The 24,350-nt window shown below is 49.9% G+C and overlaps 1 protein-coding gene and 1 long non-coding RNA gene across 6 annotated transcripts; one reads left to right on the top strand and one right to left on the bottom strand.

The window, feature by feature from the left end:
- LOC311587599 (syncytin-A-like) lies at positions 1-24,317 on the bottom strand. 5 transcript variants are annotated; one of them, XM_084764623.1, is made up of 6 exons: positions 24,180-24,317; positions 15,540-15,679; positions 6,754-6,956; positions 5,738-5,873; positions 3,969-4,100; positions 1-2,100 (listed from the first exon to the last, which is right to left on the bottom strand). In XM_084764623.1, exon 6 carries the CDS (start codon positions 1,968-1,970, stop codon positions 72-74), a length of 1,899 nt encoding a protein of 632 aa, XP_084620749.1. In that variant the 5' UTR covers positions 1,971-2,100; positions 3,969-4,100; positions 5,738-5,873; positions 6,754-6,956; positions 15,540-15,679; positions 24,180-24,317; the 3' UTR covers positions 1-71. The 5 variants fall into 5 exon arrangements, with proteins under 5 accessions (XP_084620749.1, XP_084620750.1, XP_084620746.1 ...); XM_084764624.1 differs by lacking the exon at positions 24,180-24,317 and adding an exon at positions 23,162-23,180; XM_084764620.1 differs by lacking the exon at positions 24,180-24,317 and having other exon boundaries at positions 6,754-6,946; positions 15,540-15,786.
- LOC311587638 lies at positions 9,264-9,510 on the top strand. Its single transcript, XR_014775927.1, has 2 exons — positions 9,264-9,303; positions 9,356-9,510. It is a non-coding gene; the product is annotated as an uncharacterized lncRNA (long non-coding RNA).
- Positions 24,318-24,350: the final 33 nt, after the last annotated feature.

Genomic DNA, 24,350 nt, shown 5'->3' with positions numbered 1-24,350 from the left:
TGCTATCATTGTTGATGTTTATTTCTACAGACTGGTAGACAGAGATGGGGCATGTATGGGTTAGCAGTGGGTTATGTAGCTCCACCCTGCCAAATGGCATCCTCCCCGGGGGGCTCTTGGGGAAGTCTCTTGTACTGGGAATCTCGAAGCAGAAGGATCTTGTCCACGTGCCCTTTGGTGGTGTTCTGAATGAAGGAACCCATGCGCCGGGACACTAAGTTAGTCAGGCACTTCAGAAGACACGGGCCGAAAATGAGCAGCGCAACAATAAAGAGGACGGGCCCCATGATGGAAGGTAGCCAGGAGGGCAGCCAGTTTTCCAGCCCCAGCCACTGGACCCAAGAGCTGGAGCTTTGCTGGACTTGAGATGCTCTTTCTCGAAGTCTCCTCACTGCATCCCGCACTACTCCCGACTGGTTTATGTAGAAGCAGCATTCTTCCTCCAGGAAGAGGCAGGTGCCCCCTTTCTCGGCCGTGATGAGGTCCAGAGCTCTGCGGTTTTGGAGAACTACACCGGCCAGCGAGTCTATTTGGTCTTGGAGGGTGATAATGGAGGCAGCTATTTCGTCCAGGCTGTCTGAGAGAGCCTTCGAAAGCTCCTGGAAATAGACAGTGGAGGTGGTGATCCCAGCAATGCTTAACCCGAGGGCCGTAGTGATGCCCATGCCCGCGAGAAGAGGGAGGAGGTGAGGGACTCGCTTCCAGCGAGAAGTGGAGACAGAGGAGGGGACTCTGGTCAGAAGGGGGACAGTTACGGTTTGATTGTTAGGAAGGATTTCGATGTTGGGGTATTGGAAGACAAGGGTACAGACGCCCGACCAGTTGGCGGGAAGACAGACGTAAGTTGAGCTTCCACAGAGAAAAAAGACTCCCGAGGAGTTGAGACAAAAGGAGTATGTTAAGGTGAGAAGATGTGAGAAGATATTTGGGGTGACATGCCCGTCTTCCTGGACAGTGCGTTCGTACTCCCAGATTGAATATTGTCCAGAGAGGGCTGCCCCCATGAGAGGTTGGTACTGAAATAGTGGGTAGGGGTCTTTGTGTCCCTGGAGTTTAATCTTGAAGTAGGTGGTGTCCACGGACAGGGTAATGGGGTGACTTACGTTGCCCGGTTCGAACAGGGTAAGATTATAGCAGGTGCTAGACCGGGAAGGACAGTGCCTCCAGGGAGTGATTGGGTAGGTGTGACAATGGACGTCATTCACTCGGCACCGGTAGCAAGGCTCCCCAGAGTTTAGGGAAGGGGGCCCCGAAAAGCGTAAGGGGTTTCTCCATTTAGAGCCTGGCATTTTCATCAGTCCGGCAAAGGCGTAGCTGCGGGACATGTTTAGGGACAGGTGCTTGGCAGAGGGGGAAAGGTGAAAGGTGTGGTTGCAAAGAGAGGCAGAGAGGTTGCCCACGAAGGTGGCATGTTCTGAATTCGTGAAGAAGCGGGTTATGCAGAGAGGAGCCTGGGAGGCGAGGACGGTCTGGGTAGAGAGTGGTCCCAAGAAAGGGCGCTGGGCCGATTCATAGAAGCGGTCGTCCGCGTATTTCACAGAGGTGATGCGGGAGAGTAAAGGAAGTATGCCCATCATGCTGGTGGCCTGAAGAAGGGCGATGGCCCGTCGGTCGGGGTTGGCGAAAGAGTAATGAGGAGTTAGTGGCTGGAAATTCTGGAGGCGCCTCTCAAGATCAGTGATAGGATAAGGGCCTCCGGGAAGGGTCCGGGCTGAGTACGTGATCCGAAGTTTCATGGGTGAGTCTGCCCAGGTCGTTAGTGGGACTGGGACGGCTAGAGAGCGTTGGGTTTGGATGGACAAACAGAGCCAGCAGTTGGAGGAGAAGGAGGAGTTAGTGTCTCGGAGGAGGCGCTGAGTGAGGTTTATGAGGGGCATCCAGCTATCCGAACAGGCGGCCAGGTAAGGGAACAGGAGGAGACAGAAAACCCAAGGGCGGATCATGGCTCTTCGGGAACCGCCGGCTGGCATCCGTGGGAGGGAGACCCAGGGAAGTGGTCCTGAGAATTCTCCAGTCAAGATCAGTCTGTTGCCTAATCCAGGAGTGATTGAGAGGTCAGGGAGCTTCTGGTCATGCCGCTTAGACTAATAGAGGCTGGACCTGTGAGAGTAGAAACACAAACCCCAGAAGGGTTAGGTGTCATAGGGCCAGAGCGGTACTTCTCCCCCCCCCCCCCCCCGCCCTGGACACCCCACCCCCCGTTTTCGAGATAGGGTAGTCTTGGCTGTCCTGGACTTACTTTGTAGACCAGGCTGGCCTCGAACTCACAATGATCCACCTGCCTCTCAGGGTTGCACTTTTGAGCTTAGGCATAGCCAGCAACAGTTACCCTTTTCCTTGGCTTCTGCTGCACCCCCTAGGTGTGGCCGAGGGCTACCTTGGTGGAGAGCTACTTCTCCCAGGGGTGAGCTGGTGACCTGATTGATTGGGTTTGTAAGCTGAGTTTCTAGATTGACTTGCAAATAATTAGAGGTGTCTCTCGTGAAGTGAGAGGGTCCCTCTCTTGCCAAAGGAAGGCGTGAGAATGGAGAGTGTAGTGTGTGTATTCGGAGTCGGTGAAGACACCAACCTTTTGTTTTTGTGGTAGTGTCAGGGCGCAGGAGAGAGTGACGGGCTCTGCCTGCCTTGAGGCGATGTGTGTAGCGGGAGGTTGGGTCTCTAAGGTGGTGTCACCAGGGACAGTGGCATAGCCTTAAAAAGCGCCAAATCAATAGACCAGGTAGGGCGTCTCAACAGTAGGAACATCTACCAGATGAATTTTAAAAAAAGGAGCAAGTGGTGGCGCACACCTTTAATCCCAGTACTTGGGAGACAGAGGCAGGCGGATCCTGTGAGTTTTGGGTCAACCTGGTCTACAAAGCGGGTTCAGGACAGCCAAGGCTACAGAGAAACCCTGTCTCAAAAAACCAAAAAACAAGCACACACACACACACACACACACACACACACACACACACACACACACACACACAAAACCTCAAGGGGATCAATGAAAGAGTGGTTGGTCCTCTGTAAGGCTGAAGTGTACAGGAAGGAAAGTGGATGGATTAAGAGTTTTACAGTAGGGGCTGGAGAGATGGCTCAGTGGTTAAGAACACTGCCTGCTCTTCCAAAGGACCTGGGTTCAATTCCCAGCACCCACATGGCAGCTCACAACTGTCTGTAACTCCAAGATCTGACACCCCTACACCAATGCATATAAATTAAAATAAAATAAAATATTTAAAAAAAAAAGAGTTTTACAGTAATCCGGGTGTGGTGGCACAGGCCACCAGTAGCCTGATAATCACTGGCCTAAGTTCCTTGAGTTCTTTGGGAGTGAGTGGGAACTGAGCTTGACGCACAAAGGCAGGGGGATCCTTTTTTTTTTTAACTATTCAGTGTGGTGGGCAGCAACGGTGGGGGAGGATGAGTGGGACGCAGGACAGTGGCGCAGGAGTGGGACAGTGCTAACGGAGTCATTGGGAGGGGTCGGGTCTGTCCAGGTGACAAAGTACCAGAAAGGAGGCAGCCCAGTGGGGGCTTTGTGAAAGAATATCAGAGGCTGAGGCGTCTCGTCTAGAATGCTACCTACCAGGCGAGGGCTCTGACAATCAGATATGACAGAAAGGAATGCGGCAGGGAGTGTCCAAACAGGCTACGCCGCCGCCATATTGGTCTGGGCTGCTTAGATTTCATAGGTATGCCCTCCTCTCCCATAAGGCGGGGGAGGGAATTCATGTTGGGATCTAGCCACTGCTGGCAAAACTGAAAACCCAGCACCCGCGTGTCTGATAAACACGATGTCAAGCCGGGCAGTGGTGGTGCATGCTTTTAATCCCAGTACTCAGGAGGCAGAGGCAGGCAAATCGCTGTGAGTTCGAGGCCAGCCTGGTCTATAAAGTGAGTCCAGGACGGCCAGGGCTACACAGAGAAACCCTGTCTCAAAAAACCAAAACAAAAACCAAAAAAATTTACTGTCATCTTACCAGTTATTCACAGGTCACCTAGGGTCCACTGAGGGCGACAGCCGGAGGCAATGACCTCTGGTCTCAGTCAGCAGTAACCAGTTCCCGCAAGCTCGCCAAGCTGGAGTGCCGTCTCAGGTCGATTACTGGGACCTGGTAGAGAGAGAAGCCCTGAGCACGGAGAGCTGCATGGAAGCTGGTGTTTTTTCAAACCACAGAGGGCTCGGGGCGGAATGGAGCAGGCTGCCCTCTGAAGTGTGAGAGTCCGGCTCTAATCTTTGGTGCTTCTTTCTAGTATCAGATGCCCTGACCCCAGCTCCTGTAAGAGCCACCAAAGGTCAGAGGAAGGAAGGACAGGACAAGGAAATGAGCAGCTTCTACCACAGAGGTCTCGAGAGGGGAAAACCAGAGCGCTCCCTGCTTACAGAGCAGAGGTAGTTATGGAAGTGGGGGGGGGGGAGGGGAGGAAGGGATAGCGATGGGGATCAAAAGCTTCCCGTGCCAGGAGTGGTTAAAGAGTGCTGAGTAGTAGGCCCTGCATAGTGACTCACCCCTTTAATCCCAGCACTCTGGAGGCAGAGGCAGGCGGATCGCTGCGGGTTCGAGGCTAGCCTGGTCTACAAAGCGAGTCCAGAACAGTCAAGGCTACACAGAGAGACCCTGTCTCAAACCACCCTCCCCCCCCCAAAAAAAAAAAAAAAACAAAAGAAAAGAATGCACAGTGAGACCCTGCTTCAAAACCACAGAATGTTGGGTGACCATAAACATCTTTTCTTGTTCTTGTTCTTGTCATTGTTTGTTTGTTTTTCAAGACAGGGTCTCTCTGTGTAGCCTTGGTTGTCCTGGACTCACTTTGTAGACCAGGCTGGCCTCAAACTCACAGCGATTCGCCTGCCTCTGCCTCCTGAGTGCTGGGATTTAAAGGCAGGCACTGGCCACACCTGGCCTCTGATAAACATCTTTTATGACCAGTTATTCTCAGGAGGGTGCTAGGAGGAACCTAGGAAAACAAGCCTGGATTAATGCTGATTATTGTGGTTTAGAGTCACCAAAACAGAGAAAAATTTCAAGATGGCATGGTGGCTAACAATGGTGACACTGGCCCATCTTCACTGCAAGAATTCTCACCAAGCCAGGCATGGTGGCACACACCTTTAGTCCCAGCAGTTCACACCTTTAAACCCCAGCACTCAGGAGGCAAAGGCAGGCAGATCTCTATGAGTTCTAGGCCAGCCTGGTCTGCAGAGCGAGCTTCAGGCTCACTGGGCTACCGAGTGAGGCTCTGTGTCAAAGCAAAACAAACAAAGTGCTTTCCCTAAGGTGACATAAACAGCATCTACTCACTCCTCAAAAGATCCCAAATGACAGGACAGGAAAGGTGACTCAGTGCTTAAGAACAAGAATAATGGCCACTGGGCAGTGGTGGCGCACGCCTTTAATCCCAGCACTCGGGAGGCAGAGGCAAGTGGATCACTGTGAGTTCGAGGCCAGCCTGGTCTACAAAGTGAGACCAGGACAGCCAGGGCTACACAGAGAAACCCTGTCTTGAAAAACAAAACAAAACAAAAAGAACAATGGACCCAGGTTTCATTCCCAGCACCTACTTGATGGCTTACAACCTCCTCATGCATGCATTTGGTGCACAAATGTACTTGCATGCAAAACGCTCGTGCACACAAAATAATAAAAATAAACGTAAAAAAAAAAATCCCAGTGAGCAACCAAAGTATGGTTGCCCTAAAGGTGACCTTGGGGGGTGGGCAACAAGTTTGTTTATAGGGCTTACTTACAGAGCATGGGTGATCCCACTGGAGAGGCTTTGTCTGGCGTGGATGACAGCTTCTGGACGGCCACGTGGACTGAGACGCTTCGGCTAACTCTTCCCAGTTTATATACTCTAGTGTGTGCTTAGACAGGACCTCCAGGCTAAATGCAATTACAGCATAGTTGGAAGGAAGGAACGGCTGGAATCTCAGGTGGGGGTCCAGTGGCCTTCCCCACCTCTCCCTTCGAAAAGACAATGTGAAGTGGGTTTCTCTGTGTAGCCCTGGCTGTCCTGGACCCGCTTTGTAGACCAGGCTGGCCTCGAACTCACAGCGATCCGCCTGCCTCTGCCTCCAGAGTGCTGGGATTAAAGGCGTGTGCCACCACGCCAGGCCTGTTCAGAACTTCTAAGTCTGTGATGAGGAGGTGGGACTGTTGCAGCCCAGAGCCTAATGAGGCTTTATCTTGGGCTGTCTTTAGCCCTCCTTTGTTAAGCCATTCCTTTGCCTGCTCTCTACCTGATCTAACATCCTGTGACGATCAGGTGAGCTGTTTTGAAAAGCATTAGTTTAGCAGGCAACTAGCTTGCTCAACCGCAAAGCTGAGGGTGTCTTCAGATAGCATCTGAACCCTGTGGGAGAGGTCTCCCAGCTTGGCTGTAGCCCGGCGTTCTGATGTTTCCACTCATGTAGCCAGAAAATGTATTGGAGTTGGGGAGGTGGCTATGCAGTTGAGAGCACTTAACTGTTTTTTCAAAGGACCCAGGTTCCGTTTGTCCCAGCACCCACGTGGTGGCTCACAGCTGCCTATAACTCTAGTCTGAGGGGATCTGATGCCCTCTTCTGGTGTCTGTGGGCACCAGGGCTGCACATGGTACACACACACACACACACACACACACACACACACACACACACATACAGGCAGGCATACTGTAGGCTTTGAACTTTTTCAAACCTACTTTATTTGGTTACACCGCCCTTCCAACCCACCTACCCTAGAGAGGGGAGAAAAGAGGTTAATAGGGACAGGAGAGTTAGACCTTTTTTATACTCAGTTCTCTGGAGCGATTTCACTGGCGAAGTTGTCAGGATTCCAATAGACCAATTAAACAGTAAGCCAGCAATTCAGTGAAGGTGACTGTAATCGTAGCCGCTGGAACCGGGAACAGCAGCCGGAGCCTGGAGCGGCAGCCAGAGCCTGGAGCCCTGAAGCCTTCGCTGGAGCGGTTCTCTCTAGGAAGGTCTTGAAGTGGAGTTATGAACAGCCATATATATATACATATATCCTCTCAGAGTTCGTACTAGGATGTTTATCAGTTGGCAAAGACCATTCCTCCGCAAGAGGCGGTTCCTCTTCCAGTGGACAAACATCGCCTGTTCTCTCACAAGTCTGTTTCCAGTGGAAAAACACCACACACCCTCACACAAGTCTGTTTCACACCTCACACTTGGGATCAAAACAAAAACATGTTTACATCCACTACAGGCAAACACTCAAACACATAAAATAAAAAATAAATCTTTAGCCAGACCTGACAGCTCACGCCTGTAATCTCAGCACTCACAGAAGCAGAGGCAGGCTGATCTCTGTGAGTTGGAGGCCAGCTTGGTCTACAAAGTGAGTCAGGACAGCCAAGGCTACACAGAGAAATCCTATCTTAAAAAAACAAAATAAGGACCGGGCGTGGCAGTGCATGCCTTTAATCCCAGCACTCGGGAGGCAGAGGCAGGCAGATCGATGTGAGTTCGAGGCCAGCCTGGTCTACAAAGCCAGTCTAGGACAGCCAGGGCTACCCAGGGAAACCCTGTCTTGGAAAACCAAACCAAAACAAATAAAATAATGAAAAAGTGTTTTGATTTATGACTTTCTTTGCTTTGTTTCTATAAAAACTTAATGAAATTGCTGCCTCTTCGGAAGACAGAATTTCAAGTAGCCTAAATCTGAGTTCTCAGGCCATGGGCACTCATATTTGGCTTCAGAAAAAACTGTTTCATACCTCCTTTGGACTGAGCTGTGTCTTCGCATCCACGCGGACTCAGCTCGTCCGATGGTGATGGAGGCCCCTTTGCTGGAAGGTCCACCTTCTGCAACAGTGGTTCTCAACCTTCCTAATGCCCAGACCCTTTAATACAATTCCTTATGCTGTGGTGACCCCCAGCCATGAGATTATTCTTGTTGCTGCTTCATAACTGTAATTTTGCTACTGTTACTATTATAAATCACAATGTAAATATCTGATATACAATCCCCTAGAGGGGTCACGACCCACAGGATGAGAACCACTGTTCTACAACGTTCTTCTGATATTTCACGTCACCTCGGAGCAGAGGCAGGCAAATTGCTGTGAGTTCGAGGCCAGCCTGGTCTACAAAGTGAGTCCAAGACAGCCAAGGCTACACTGAGAAATCCTGTGTTGGGGGGAGGGCAAGAGGAGGAAGAGGCAAAAACAATTATTTTTTGTTTTGGTTTTTCAAGACAGGGTTTCTCTGTGTAGCCTTGGCTGTCCTGGACTTGCTTTGTAGACCAGGCTGGCCTCGAACTCACAGTGATTTGCCTGCCTCTGCCTCCCTAGTGCTGGGATTAAAGGCGTGCGCCACCACACAGGCTCAAAAAAGCTTTTTTATAGTACTGGGATTACAGGCATGTGCCACTGTGCCCAGCCGTTTATACCTCCAGTCCCATTTTCCACAGTGGTGTGAGTCACCATGCCTGGTTGACATATTATCTTTGTTTTGTTTGGTGTGTGTTTTTTTTGTTGTTTGTTTGGTGTTTTTTTATTGTTAAATTTTATTTTTATTTATTTAGTTTTTATTTTGGGTTTTTGAGACAAAAATTACTCTGTGTAGCATTGACTGTCCTGGACTCACTTTGTAGACCAGGCTGGCCTCAAATTCACCGAGATCCGCCTGCCTCTGCCTCCCAGAGTGCTGGGATTACAGGCATATGTCACTTTGCCCAGGCTATACAGGCTTTAAATAACAAAGAGAAAAGGGATTTCACATTGAATGAATAATAGGAAAGCAGGAGGTTGTTTTGTTTTGCTTTTGAGAGGAGTGTGGTGGTAAATGCCCATCTGTGCTGGAGAGGTGATCCAAGACCACCCAGGATAATTCACTAAGACTGTGTCTCAAAATAAACAGTGAAAAAAGGTTTGAGGTGTGACTCCAACCTCAGCACTTGCCTAGAATGCCCCAGTGAGGGGCTGAGGGTGTGGCTCAGTGGTAGAGCACCTGCCTAGAATGCCCCAGTGAGGAGCTAGAGGTGTGGCTCAGTGGTAGAGCACCTGTCTAGAATTCCCCAGTGAGGGGCTGGGTGTGTGGCTCAGTGGTAGAGCACCTGCCTAGAATCCCCCAGTGAGGGGCTGGGGTGTGGCTCAGAGGTAGAGCACCTGCCTAGAATTCCCCAGTGAGGGGCTGGGGTGTGGCTCAGTGGTAGAGCCCCTGCCTAGAATCCCCCAGTGAGGGGCTGGGGATGTGGCTCAGTGGTAGAGCCCCTGCCTAGAATCCCCCAGTGAGGGGCTGGGGCGTGGCTCAGTGGTAGAGCACCTGTCTAGAATCCCCCAGTGAGGGGCTGGGGGTGTGGCTCAGTGGTAGAGCTCCTGCCTAGAATCCCCCAGTGAGGGGCTGGGGTGTGGCTCAGAGGTAGAGCTCCTGCCTAGAATCCCCCAGTGAGGGGCTGGGGTGTGGCTCAGTGGTAGAGCCTCTGACTAGAATCCACCAGTGAGGGGTTGGGGGCTAAGGGGTAGGTCACTTGTAGAGCATGTACAAAGCCCTAGATTCAACCTCTTGTGCTCTAAGGGGTGGAAAAAGCCAGTATGTTGGGAATAGGCTAGGACCTGGGAACACCCATATCCAAGGTTCTCTTTTTAGGAAATAAGAAACTAAAGGGCTCCTCACTGATGATCTTGAAATGCAAAGAAGCTCAATCCAGCCTCTGAAATGGGCATGTCTTGGGAGGACTTGGCACACAACTAGAGCTATCTGAAAGGAGGGACACTCAATTGAGAAAATGCCTCCATACGATCCAGCTGTAAGGCATTTTCTTAGTGATTGGTGGTGGAGGGCCCCGTTTACTGTGGGTAGTGCCATCCCTGCCCAGAGGTCCTGGCTTCTATAAACAAACAAACAAACAAACAAACAAAAACAGGCTGGGCCGGGTGTAGTGGCCCACACCTTTAATCCCAGCCCTCAGGAGGTGGAAGCAGGCTGACTCAGGGAAAACCCAGGTCTCTTTAAAGTCAGTGGACTACAAGCTCTAGGTGTTTAGCATATAACAGCTCCTCTAGCCTGCTTCTAGGTTGCTTAGCAACCTCTGACATCATCACCTGCTGCAGCCAGCTGCGTGCCATCAGCATTTCAGCTGCCCACCAGATATAGTATAAGGACCAACCTGCCACCTTGTCTCTGTCTCCCTCTCTTCTCTCTTTCCCTCCTGCCCCTCTCCCCCTCCCTTCCCCCCTCCTCTCTCTCCCTCCCTTCCCCCCTCCTCTCTCTCCCTCTCCCCTTTCCTCACACCCCTCCTCTTTCTCTCTGACTCTCTCGGTTTCTCCTTCCTGGGGCGCATCTCCTCTCTCTCCCCTCTCCCCTTAATCATAAACTTCTTTCCTAGTATTAAATATGTTGTGGCAGATTTCTTTTCTTTCTTTCTTTCTTTTTGTTGTTGTTGTTTTTCGAAATAGGGTCTCTCTGTCCTGGACTCCCTTTGTAGACCAGGCTGGCCTCGAACTCTCAGAGATCCGCCTGCCTCTGCCTCCTGAGTGCTGGAATTAAAGGCATGTGCCACCATGCCCAGCTTTTTTTTTTTTAATTTATGTATTTATTTATTTGTATACAATGCTCTGCCTGCACGTACACCTGCAGGCCAGAAGAGGGCATCAGATCTCATTATAGATGGTTGTAAGCCACCACATGGTTCCTGGGAATTGAACTCAGAACCTCTGGAAGAGCAGTCAGTGCTCTTAACCGCTAAGACATCTCTCCAGCCCTGGCAGATTCCTTAATGCTAACACTAAGGCTCCTCTTCACTCAAAGAGTGCGTGTCACTTGCCAATAAAATTTACTTTCATTTTACCTTGAACTTTTGCTCTGTCTTTTAATTCTTCAATTTGTGAAGGAGAAGAACCTGAGCCCCGGACTACAACATATCCACACAGAAGGGTTATCAGATGTTAGCAGACCCACTGCTGTGGTACCCTAGTGTTTCTACTTTATTGTTAATCATTGTAAAAGAAGGGAGAAAAAGAACATATGGGGTTGGTACTTTTCCCTGGGGTCTTAAAAGCGTCAAAGGCCAAAAGGGGGAGTGTTAGCTAAAATACCAGACAAAACAACTTAAGGGGAGAAGGGTTTCGCTTGGTTCACAGTTTGAGGGGATATAGCCTACTGTGGTGGGAAAGAGTCAGCTGCAGGGGCATGATGCACTGGTGACATGTCAGGAAGCAGAGAGTCACACACGGATGTGGTGCATGGCTCACTTTCTCCTTTGTGTTAGGTCCAGGACCCTGGCCCAGGATGCCACCCACATCCAGTGTGAGTTTTCTTATTTCCACTAACCCACTCCCCCTCACAGAATGCCCAGAGTTCTCCCTGTGGTGATGCTAAATTCATCAAGCTGCCCATCAAGATGGTGTCTGTGTAGGATATGATGACAGGAGGTCTCCAGGATGCAGTGATCATTGCTGTCTCAAGAGGCAAGCCGGTCCAGGACACATTTGTATGAGAGGCAGGCGAGGCTCTGGCCGGGCAGCGCTCCCTGGGAGAGTGTCTGCACATTCCAGGAACCCACACAGCTGGATCGCAGCAGGCTCGGGCCTCTCCAAGGAGCAACACCCACACAATTGATTCCTCACTCCCAGCCCTGCTGTGCCCCCTCCCCTTTACAATGCCATGTAGCCCACAGCCCCGCAGGATGCCACAGGGGCAGGAGAGGACAGGTCAAAAGCAGGGCTTTCAACAGTCCCTAGTCCCGCCTCTCTCCTTCCCTGAGTTCAAAACACACACACACACACACACACACACACACACACACACACACACACCAGGGAATGGGAGAGATGGCAGCAGCCGGCCTGTTTCTAGCACATTCCCAGATGGTCCTTTTTAAGCTGGAAACTTCCTGTTTTGTTTTCCATCCACATTTTTTTTTTTTTAATTTAAGTCAGAGTCACAGTTTGTAGCCAAGGCTGCCTTGGAACTCTCTCTGTAACCTAGATCAGCCTAGAACTGGAGCAGTCTGCCTGCCTCGGCCTCTCCAGTGTGGACAGGCACGAGCCGTCATGCCCAATGGGCTTTCTTTCTTTCCTTCTTTTTGGTCTCTCTGTGTAGCCTTAGCTGTCCTGGACTTACTTTGTAGACCAGGCTGGCCTTGAACTCAGAGAGATCCACCTGCTTCTGCCTCCCATGTGCTGGGATTAAAGGCGTGGTTGGCACCCGGACACCCAACAACAGTGTTTCTAAATCATAATTTCTTTTCCCATAAAACAACAAACAAACAAAGGAAAAGACTCTGTCTCAAAAACAAAAAAATAAAAGTTGTACTTGTGGGTGTTGAGACAGCTCAGTGGGTAAAAGAGTCTAGCCCCTGACCTCCAGAGTTCTGCTCCTGGAACCCCACAAGCTGAGAAGAGAGGACCCACTCCTAAAAGTTGTCCTCTGACCTCCACTTGAGTGAGGAGTCGTCTCAGGCTCACAGGCACACACACTAAACAGATAGGAATCCCTGATTAGCACTGAGGGAGGCAGAGGCAGGCAGATCACTGCTCTACAAAACAAGTCCAAGACAGCCAAGCCTACACCGAGAAACCATGTCTCAAAAAACCAAAAAGAAAAGAAAAGAAAAACCACCGACAACAAAGAATCCCTGATTAACTGACACTCTACTACCAACCCTTTGCCCTCCCATCCCATGTTTCCTGGTGTCTCTACTCTAGCCTAGCTATGAAATGGTCTGATTCCATTATACTATTACAGAAATATTAATAAAAGTCTTTGGTGGGGTGTGTGTGTATGTGTGTGTGTTGTCACTTGGGAAACTGAGGCAGGGGAATTGCCTCAAGTTGGAGCTACACTGAGACTAAGACCCTGTCTCTGAGATAAACCAGAACTGCCAGGCAGAGAGGTCTACACCTTTAGTCCCAGAATTTGGGGGGCAGAGGCAGGTGGGTCTGTGAGTTCAGGAGGCTGAAGGGAAACTATCAGAAACAGACACAAGGGCTCACACCTGTCTGGAACTCCAGGTCCAGGGGTTCTGATGGCCTCTTCTGGCCTCCAGGGCCAACAGACATGCTGGCAAAACACTTATACACACATAAAATAAATAAATATGGCCGTAGCGCACGCCTTTAATCAGAGCACTTGGGAGGCAGAGGCAGGAGGATCACTATGAGTTCGAGGCCAGCCTGGTCTACAAAGCGAGTCCAGGACAGCCAAGGCTAACACAGAGAAACCCTGTCTCGAAAAACCACGCATACATACATACATACATACATACATACATACATACATACATACATACAAAATTAACAAGGCCCCATGACTGGAGCTCGTTGGATATAGTGCTTGTCTATCATGCAGAAAGACCTGGGCTCCTCGCCGCACCCCAGAATTAAGAGCAGTGGTGCATGCCAGTAATCTCAGCACTCAACGGAGATGGAGACAGGAGGATCTTTAGTTCAAGGTCATTTTCTGATCTGAGTTCTAGGCCAGTTTGAACTACATTACAGTCTGTCAAAAAAAAAAAAAGTAAATAAATGTTTTTAATGGAATAGGGGAAAAAACCCTAATCAAAGAAAAAGAAAACAAGAAAGTGTTTCCTTTGAAAACAGACCTGTGAGCAAAACTTGGTGGTCTAACTCCAGGAAATGACTAAGAAATACAAAAACTGCTACAAAAAAATCTCTCGCCGCTGGTCTCCTTGACTGCAGACGAAAAGTCCCCTGAAATCCCATACGGGAGGCGACAGCAACCAAAATATTAAACCACCTCTCTGGTCCCTACCAGCTGGCTGGCCTGGGTTTCTTCCCTTCTAAGCTTGGCCTAGAAACTCATATTTTATTCATGAAAATTGAGGCCCTGGGAGGCCGTGGCATAAACAGGATGTAAATATTTGCAGGCAGTTGAGAGAGAAGTGATATTTGAGCAGGGGCTGTCCAAAGCTGGGACGCCTGGTACACCGCTTACTTTGGGACCCGCCCACCTCCACCTCGGCTATAGGTTAAAAGTAGAGACCCAGGCAGATAGACGGGTGTTGAGTGTTGGGGTGTTCTGAGCTCGGTTTTGGGATTTCAATGTCCTTGAAATGAGGCTCCTAATACTCTTTAACCCTCGCTTGCATTCTGCCCTCCTAACCCGCGGGGGCTTCTTCATTCCCCAGTTGATTCAGATTCCCACAACGGTTTGAGTTTGTTTTGTTTTGTTTTGTTTTTAACAATTTTATTTGTTTTTATGAGCATTGGTGTTTTGCCTGCACAATTGTCTGTGTGAGGGTGTCGGATCCCCTGGAACTGGCGTTACTGACAGTCGTGAGCTGCCCTGTGGGTGCTGGGAATTGAACGTGGGTCCCCTGGAGAGCAGCTGGTGCGCTTAACCACTGAGCCCTCTCTCCGCACTCTCACAAGGGCTCTCATAGCAGCCTTGTGCCCACCCTCAGAAGCTCCCCTCCGTGCTCCTAGGCCAGTGGGGGTGGGGAGTATGAGTGTGTGTGTGTGTGTGTGTGTGTGTGTGTGTGTGTGTGTGTGTGTGTGTGTTTGGAGGAGTTGGGGGATATTCGAGACCCACAGAGCTCTACCACCTAACCGTGTCCTGGCTCTTTCTGGTCCTAGGTAGCCCCCAGTGTCCTGGAACTCACTACGTAGGGAAAGGTGAGGTTGAATTCCTAATCTTGCCGCCACATCCCACGGGCTGGGAGTATAGGCATTGGCCACCAGGCCTCAGTTTCTGGCTGCCTCACAATCGGCCCAGGTGGAATGGCTTTATCCTGAATCTTCGCAGTTCCCCGTGGCGGCTGTGGAAACCCCAGCACAGGGTCCCCAAGGTCTCTCTGTGAGTGGGAAGTGATGCCTATCAGATTGCTAGACCCAGATCTGTGTTCAGGCTTCACTTGGGTTAAGGTGGCCTGGCTGGGAGCTTCCTGGGGAACACTGGTGACCTGGGGGGCGGGGCGGGGGGGGCGGAGGAGGCTGGCCTGCCTCCTAAATGACTTGCCCTCCACACCATAGCCCAGCTACCTCTCCCCCTCAGTCTCCTCCCGGGACATTCCCCTGTCACAACCACTAACTGGGCCTTCTGCATCAGCTTCCAAAAAGTAACTGCTCAACAGGGACAGCAGCCCAGGTGTCACTTTGAAAAGAAGCTGCTTCATGTGAGAAACGGGAAAAGAGCAAAGAAGGAAATTCGTGGTCTGAGCATCTTGGTATGCAGGTCCCCACAGTCAGCCCACCCTCACCCCTTGTACACTAGCTGGAGGGAAAGGAAGGGGAGGGTCGCCCACAGCTACCTGTAGCCCAGACTGCACAGGAACTTGACCCTGTATTCAGACAGGGTCTCATGTAGCCCAGGCTGGACCCCTGACTTCCCATGAACTTAAAAATGGCTTGGAACTTCTAATCTTCCTACCTCTACCTCCTGAATCCTGGGATTGCACCCCGCTAAGTGCATGCCCAGTTTATACAATGCTGAGGATTGAACCCAGGGCTTTGTGCACGCTAGGCAGGCACTCTGCCAACCGAGCTGCAGCGCCATCTCTAGCTTTATGCACTTTAACTCTCTATGTCCCTCTATGCCTTGGGTTTTGTTCTTTGGCTTTGCTGTTGTTTTGAGAAGGTCTTACTTTGTGGCGGTCCTTCTGCCTCAGTCTCTGTAGTATTCCCGTCATACTTGCTTGTCCTAGGTCACCTCCATTTTGAAGCCGGATCTCATTTTGGTTTTGAGTCAGGGTCTCATGTAGTTCTGGATGGCCTTGAAGTCACTCTGTAACAGAGGATGACCATAAACTCCTTATCGACTTGCCTTCATCTCCCCTAACGTTGAGGCTACAGGCATGTAGCACTGTGGGTGGATTTTACGCACTGCTGGGCATGAAAACCAGTGCTCCAAGTATGTTAGGCAAACACACTGCTCATTCAGCCACATTTTTAGCACTCCTCACAACAATGCATTTTTTGCCAGATGGTGGGGGTGGGGTGGGGTTTCAAGACAGGGTCTCTCTGTGTAGCCTTGGCTGTGCTGGACTCACTTTATAGACCAGGCTGGCCTCGAACTCACAGAGATCCTCCTCTGCCTCCTGAGTGCTGGAATTAAAGGCCTGTGCCAGCAGCAACCAATGTATCTTAAAAAAAAAAAAAAAATCCGGCCATGGTGGCATAAGCCTTTAATCCCAGCATTTAGGAGGCAGAGGCAGGTGGAACACTGTGAGTTCGAGGCCAGCCTGGTCTACAAAGTGAGTCCAGGACAGCCAAGGCTACACAGAGAAACCTTGTCTCGAAAAACCAAAAAATAAAAAATAAAATAAATTAAAACTTTCAAAATGTTCATTTGCTTTTAAGTGTGTGTGTGTGTGTGTGTGTGTGTGTGTGTGTGTGTGTGTGTGTGTGTGTGTGTTACACAGCAAGGGTATGAAAGTCAAAGAACAACTTGCAGGAGTCAGTTCTCTTTCCGTCATCGTGTGAGTTCTGAGGATTGTATTCAGCCATCATCGCTGGCAGAAGCTCTTTTATCTGCCGAACCATTATCTCTCTGGCCCCGTCATTGTTTTGTTTCTTGAAAAGGCAAAACACATAAAATGTATTTTTTTAAAAAAAACACCAAGTAAACAAGCAAGCAACCAAACATTGAAAGAGAGAGAGAGAATGCCTCCACAAGATCCAGCTGTAAGGCATTAAAATCATTCTTTTTAATTTTGTGGGTCTGACTCACTTGCCTGCACAAGGGTATATGTGCACCCCAAGCATAGCTGGTGCCTGTGGATGCCAGGAGAGACTGCCGGTCCCCTGGAACTAGAGCTTAGAAGCCACCATGTGGGTGCGGATGGAACCTGCCGCTTCTGCAAAGGCAGCAAATGCTCTTAACTGTTTAACCTTCAGCCAGGGGAGGTGGCCCACAGGGTTAATCCCAGCACTCTGTGAGTTCGAGGCCAGCCTGATCTACAAAGCAAGTCTAGGACAGCCTAAGCTACGAAGGGAAACCCTGTCTTGAAAAAATAAAAATAAAAAACAAAGCAAAAAAACTACTTAACCTTCTCTCTAGCTCTTGCCTTTTTTTTTTTCTTTCTTTCTTTTTTGTTTTTGTTCTTGTTTTTGTTTTTTTGAGTCTCACTGGCCTAGAACTTAGCAAGTAGGAGAGGCTGCTGGGCCATCAAGCCCTGGGCATGTATCTACCTGTCTTTACCTCTTTGGAACTGGAGTTAAAAAAAAATGTGCCAGTACACCTAGCTTTTTTTTTCTATCACATATTAGATATTTATATTACAATTCATAAGAGTAACAAAAATCACAATTACAAAGTAGCAGCAAAATAATTTTATGTGGATCTCTGTTGAGTTCGAGGCCAGCCTGGTCTATGAAGTGAGTCCAGGACAGCCAAGGCTACACAGAGAAACCCTGTCTTGAAAAAAAAAAAAAAAAAAAAAACAAAGCAAAACAAAAAAACAATTTTATGGTTGGGAGTGACCATGGCATGAGGAACTGGATTAAAGGGTCGCAGAGTCAGGACGGTTGCGAACCACTGGCTTAGAGTGGCTTTACTTAGTCTTTGTCACCTTCGTACACGTACGCAATCTACCTTGGTTATGCCCGCCCACTCAGCACCTTTCCCCGAGCCTCCTCATGTTCCACTCCTCTCTTCACACCCTCTTGATCTCTGATACCTCACTGAGTCCCGCTAGTGCTGCCCACACGTGCCTGTGTGTGCGGCCACCCACTGGAACATAGGCAACCTAAGCGGGCAACACTGGGAGGAGAACTGACTCTCTGGGCTGGAGACATGGCTCCATGGTTAAGAGTGCTCGCGGCAAGAAAACCGATGCTCTGCTCCCTTCCCCGGCTGCTACCAATGACCAGTGGCTGAGGCATCAAGAATCTCTCCCCATCTTTTTTTTTTTTCCAAGACAGAGTCTCTCTGTGTAGCCTTGGCTGTCCTGGACTCACTTTGTAGACCAGGCTGGCCTCGAACTCACAGCGATCCGCCTGCCTCTGCCTCTGCCTCCTGAGTGCTGGGATTAAAGGCGTGCGCCACCAGTAACCTTTTCAATGTTATAGGCAACAAATCTTGGGTAAAGGATTGGCTATGAGCCCAGCCATGAGTGAGTGAGTACGTTGCTGTCTTGTTCTCTGAGGCTCGAACTTGGAGCTTCCTAAGAGGCAAACACTAACCTGCTGAGCCACGGCCCTAGCCCCTCATTGGAGAGGTGTTGGGGAAATGCTCTACCACAGAGCAGAATCCTCACGCCATGCCACCATTTACTGGTTTGCATTACATTTATTTATACATGTGTGTGCATGGTAGTGTGGTCACTTCTCTCCTTCTACCAAGTGGGTCCATGGGAACTCTAGTCTTCAGGCTAGGTGACAAGTGCCTTGACACACTGACACACACACACACACACACACACACACACACACACACACACACACACACACACACACACCACTGCTTTTCTTATTTTTTGAGACAGATCTAGCTAAGTTGCCCAGGCTGGCTTTGAACTTTCCATCCTCCAGGCTTAGCGCCTTGAGTAGCTGGGACATTGCTGTGTATGTGTCACCACGGCCCTTGCCGCGAGTCCTTTGTGTTTATTGTTTTCTCTTCTTGGAGCTCAGCTTGCCCCATCACCACCCCCAAGGGGCTTCACTCAGCAGCACTCAGGTGACCGAGGCAGGAGGATCACAATTTTGAAGCCAACTTGGAAAAAAAAAAAAGGGCACCAAAATTGAAGTCTAGGCTCTGGAAGAGTAGCTGAGGTTGACATGTTTACACCCTGAGCCTAACTAGGTATGAGGAAAACAAACTTCCTGTGAGACTCAGCCTTCTTGGAATGTGCGCCCTCAGGGCAGCGCAGTCTGTGCGTAGGTGTGTACGCACACCACACGCTGGGGCAGGCCAGGACTCTGCTGCCAAAGGGCTCTCTGTGAATTCTTCAGATAATGAAGCCCACACACAGAGATGGTTGGGATTAGAGAGAACATACACACACAAAAAAAATATAAGCAGAGGTATTGGGGATGTGGCTCATGGATTGGTGTGTTAGCCTGGGGTGCATGAAGCCCTGGCGTTGACCCCTAGCATGGTTTTTAAAAGGGCTGCGTGGGCTGGAGAGACGGCTCCGTGGGAAGAGCGTGTGCTGCTCCTGCAGCAGGTTTGGAGTTCTTTTGCCAGCACATACGTCAGCTGATAACCATATGTAAATCCAGCTCCACGGGATCCAAGGCTTTTGGTCTCCACTGGCAACTGCACTCACATGCACATACCCTCACACAGACACACAGACACACACATACATAATTTAAAATAATAATCAAGCCAGGCGTGATGGCGCACACTTGTAATCCCAGCACTTAAGGAGGCAGAGGCAGGTGGATCGCTGTGAGTTCGAGGCCAGCCTGGTCTACAAGGCGAATCCAGGACAGCCAAGGCTACACAGAGAAACCCTGTCTCGAAAAACCAAAAAAATAGCCGGATGGTGGTGGCTCATGCCTTTAATCCCAGCACTCGGGAGGCAGAGGCAGGCAGATCTCTATGAGTTTGAGGCTAGCCTGGTCTACAAGAAAGTTCAGGATAGCCAAGGCTACACAGAGAAATCCTGTCTCAAAAAACCAAAAATAAAAAACTTAAAAAGAAGAAGGAGGAGGAGGAGGAAAAAGAGCTAAAGAGATGGGTCAAGGTTAAGGGTACTTGAAGCTTTTGTAGCGGACCCAGTTCAGTTCTCAGTTCACAGCTACCTGGCACTCCAGATCCACAGAATTGATGATGGCATCCAAGGGCACATCCCCATCCCGCAGACACACAGCCCCAGTCAGGCCTTATGCATACATACACATAAAAATAAATCTTAAAAGGAGGGGAGCATGTGGTGCTACACACTTGTTCTTTTTTGTTTTTGTTTTTGTTTTTGTTTGTTTGTTTTTGTTTTTTGACACAGGGTTTCTCTGTGTAGCCCTGGCTGTCCTGGACTCACACTGTAGACCAGGCTGGCCTTGAACTCACAGTGATCCACCTGCTTCTGCCTCTCAAGTGCTGGGATTAAAGGCGTGTGCCACCACAGGCCAGTGGTGTGACACACTTGTAATCCAGCATTTGTGAGCAAGACGCAAGAGGATCAAAAGCTCAAGACCATCCCAAATTACATAGTGACTTGGAGGTCAGTCAGTGATTATATGCAAATGGTCTCTTCCCACACCCAGTCACACCCCAGCCCCTCACTGGGGGATTCTAGCAGGGGCTCTACCACTGACCACACCCCACCCCCTCACTGGGGGATTCTAGGCAGGTGCTCTACCACTGAGCCACACCCCAGCCCCTCACTGGGGGATTCTAGGCAGGGGCTCTACCACTGAGCCACACCCCAGCCCCTCACTGGGGGATTCTAGCAGGTGCTCTACCACTGACCACACCCCACCCCCTCACTGGGGGATTCTAGGCAGGTGCTCTACCACTGAGCCACACCCCCAGCCCCTCACTGGGGGATTCTAGGCAGGTGCTCTACCACTGAGCCACACCCCAGCCCCTCACTGGGGGATTCTAGGCAGGTGCTCTACCACTGAGCCACACCCCCAGCCCCTCACTGGGGGATTCTAGGCAGGTGCTCTACCACTGAGCCACACCCCAGCCCCTCACTGGGGGATTCTAGGCAGGTGCTCTACCACTGAGCCACACCCCCAGCCCCTCACTGGGGGATTCTAGGCAGGGGCTCTACCACTGAGCCACACCCCAGCCCCTCACTGGGGGATTCTAGGCAGGGGCTCTACCACTGAGCCACACCCCAGCCCCTCACTGGGGGATTCTAGGCAGGGGCTCTACCACTGAGCCACACCCCCAGCCCCTCACTGGGGGATTCTAGGCAGGTGCTCTACCACTGAGCCACACCCCCAGCCCCTCACTGGGGGATTCTAGGCAGGTGCTCTACCACTGAGCCTCACTGGGGGATTCTAGGCAGGTGCTCTGCCACTGAGCCATGCTCCCAGCTCCTTGCTGGGGGATTATATGCTGGTGCTCTACCACTGAGCCACATCCCATCCCCAGTCCCTTACTGGTAGATTCTAGGCAGGGGCTCTACAATTGAGCCACACCCCCAGCCCTTCATTGGGGATTTTCAGAACCACTCCTATAATCCCTCTGTGACTTTGTTTTTGGAAAGACATTGAGATCTTTCTCTGTCAGTGCATGTAGACAGATGGCTTTCAGTTGTTAGTGACTATACAGTATGATGATGTTACCATTTCTCTACCTGTTCTACTACTGATGGATGTTTATTTTATTTTCTCTCTCCCCTCCCCAGCCATTTTAATGAACAACCTAGTAATATACCTATGTGCATCTGTGCGAGCATTTATTTTCATTTTATTTAATGTGCGTGTGTTGGATGTGTATATGTCCATGTATGCTGTGTCCACTGTGCTGGTCGGAGGATAGCTTACAAGCATCAGTTCTCGCCTTCCAACCACATGAGTCCTGAGGATAGAACTTGGTTCCACCAGGCTTGTCAGCAAGCACCTTTACCCACTGAGCTATCCTACCAAGCCTCAGGCAAACATTTCAGTGAGAAGCGTCTCTAGAACCAAGTTCTGAGTGAAGAGGTGCAAACTTCTAAAACATCATTAGAAACTAACAAGGTCAGGGCTGGTGAGATGGTTCAGTGGTTAGGGAGCACCGGCTGCTCTTCCAGAGGACCCAGGTTCAATTCCCGGAATCCACATGGCAGCTCTCAACTGTCTGTGACTCCAGTTTCAGGGGCTCTATTGCCCTTTCTGGCCTCCTCAGACACCTGGCGTTGTTAGTGTACTTAGATACATGCCGGCAAAACACTCAAACATATATATATAAATAGGCCGGGCGGTGGTGGCGCACGCCTTTAATCCCAGCACTTGGGAGGCAGTGGCAGGTGGATCGCTGTGAGTTCGAGGCCAGCCTGGTCTACAAAGTGAGTCCAAGACAGCCAAGGCTACACAAAGAAACAAAGAAAGGAAAAAAAAGAAAAAAAGAAAGAAAGAAAGCTCTTTTAAAAAAAAAAGGAAGGAAAAAAAACTGACAAAATGTTCTTCAGAAACCATTAAGTTTTTCTGACGAAAAAAAAATCAGTAGATAGGTAAGCCCTAGAAAAAGGAAATTAAATACAAACAACCCACACATAGTAAAATACTGAAAGTGGTGATGCATGCTTCAAACAGGACATGCCTGAAGCTGTGGTCACTCAGTCTCAAAAGGAAACCAAAGCCGGCCTGGGGAGGTGGCTCAGCCCTTGCCAAGGGTTCATGCAGCCCTAAATTCTGTCCCCAGCACTATGTAAATTAGGTGTGGTCATGCCTGTTTGTAATCCCAGCATTCCAGAGGTAAAGGCAGGGGGTTCAGAAGTTCAAGGCTGTCCTTTTGCAAGCCTTGAATCCCAGCACTCCAGAAAGCAGACCAGCCTGGTCTACAAAGTGAGTTCTTTTTTATTTTTTGTTTTGTTTTTTTTTGTTTTGGTTTTTCGAGACAGAGTTTCTCTGTGTAGCCTTTGTCCTGGACTCCCTTTGTATATTAGGCTAGCCTCGAACTCACAGTGATCCACCTGCGCCTGCCTCCCGAGTGCTACAAAGTGAGTTCTAGGACAGCCACGCCTTCATAGGGAGACCCTGTCTTTGAAATTACAACAACAAACAAAACAAAAAACAAAACAAGGAAGAAGGCATTCCTCTCTCTCTCTCATCATTTGTAGAGGGACTCAAGAGGCACACACAAGAGTGCACAGTGGACTTGTCCCTGTCCCTGTTGCTCAGCAGATGAAGTGGTCCCCAAGCGGGGTCAGCAGGGACAGAAAGAAAGTCAAGAGACCAAAAACAAAAGTAAAGAAGACGCACAGTTCCAGGATGGGTGGGCCTGTGTAGTACGGGGGGCCGACAGACCACCCACAGCAGAGGTCTTAAAGGTCACCCCACATCCTGCGACATAAAAATCTGTCCTCTGTGCCCATCTGGGAAAGTTCTCGCCTTGTTTTCTTATTATTAAAGAGGAAGCAAGAAGGCAAAGCATGGCGGGAAGTGGTGGTGCAGCCTCTAATCTCAGCATCCCAAGGACAGGAGCAGGGGTGGGTGGGTGGGTGGGGCCTTTTCCAGTTCAGGTTCAGCCTGGTCTACACAGGGAGTTCAGGTCAGCCAGGGCTGTACAGAGAGACTCTGTCTCAACAACAACAAAAAGCAAGGCAAGCGATTCAAAACTGTTAATGTTTAACTGAAGAGTTCAAATGGAAACCTTTGTGCTTACCAGAGGCGCTGGGTGGAATGTGTCTAGGCAGGCAGTCTAGTTCCTATGTAAAGAGCCAGTGAGTGCTTTGCTGAGGTTGCTAACAGTAGGGCAAGCCCGCTTGGAAATCACCAGCCTTAAGGCTTGAAAATGCCACCTTGGGGAAAAACACCTTCCCCTCCACTTCTTGGTATGGGTAATGGAACTCAGGGCTCTGACAAGAGCCCTATTATTTCTTTGAGACAGAATCTCATTTCTTGTTCCTCAGGCTGGCCTCTTTATCTCCAAAGTGCTGAGGCTACCGGTATGTGTCATGTCAGCTTTTTTTGTTTTGTTTTGCTGAGTCGGAATCTCCCCAGGCTGGCCTAGAACTCACTATCCTGCCTCTGTCCTGTTAGCGTTGAAATAGCAGCTGTGTACCATGCCTAGGCAGGAAGTATCTTTTGGTTGGATTTTGTTTGGATTTTGGGGACGTGGGGGGTGAGAGGGAGTGTCTCACTACAGAGCTCTGGCTGGCCTTGAACTTACAAAGATCCATGTGCCTCTGCTCCCAAATGCTGGAATTAAAGGCCTGTGCCATCAAGCCTGGGCCTAAAAATTACCTCTTTTAAAATATTTTTGCCAAGTGATGGTGGCGAACATCTTTAATCACAGCACTCGAGTAGCAGAGGTAGGCAGATCTGTGAGTTCGAGGCCAGCCTGGTCTATAGAGCAAAGCTCCAGGACAGCCAGGACTACACACAGAAACCCTGTCTGGAAAAACAAAAACAAAAACAAGCAAACAAAACCCAAAGTGAAAAGAAAACCAAATGAAACAAATTATAGTACAATTAAATATAATATAAAGATGAGCCTGGCGATAGTGGCACAAGCCTTTAATTCCAGCACTCCGGAGGCAGAGGCAGGTGGATCTCTGTGAGTTCGAGGTCAGCCTGGTCTACAAAGCGAGTCCAGAACAGTCAAGGCTACATAGAGAGACCTTGTCTCGAAAAACCAAAAGAAAAAAAAACAGAAAAGAAATGAAAAAAGAAACACCTGCCTTCATTTCACCATTCTTTCCTCTTCCGTCCCTCAAATGAGGGCTCCTGAAGCCACAGCGGCCTCTAGCGGCCAGTACGTGGCTACGCTGCTCTCTTTGCGCAGGCGCCGGTCGAGAGGCCTCTCCGCACACACGCACTTCCGCTTCCCTCCCGGCGTTGCCCGGAAACCA

This window comes from Acomys minous (genome assembly GCF_964271855.1).
Source record: "Acomys minous genome assembly, chromosome: 16".
Lineage (NCBI taxonomy): Eukaryota > Metazoa > Chordata > Mammalia > Rodentia > Muridae > Acomys > Acomys minous.
This window is presented reverse-complemented; position numbering and strand designations above follow the sequence as displayed.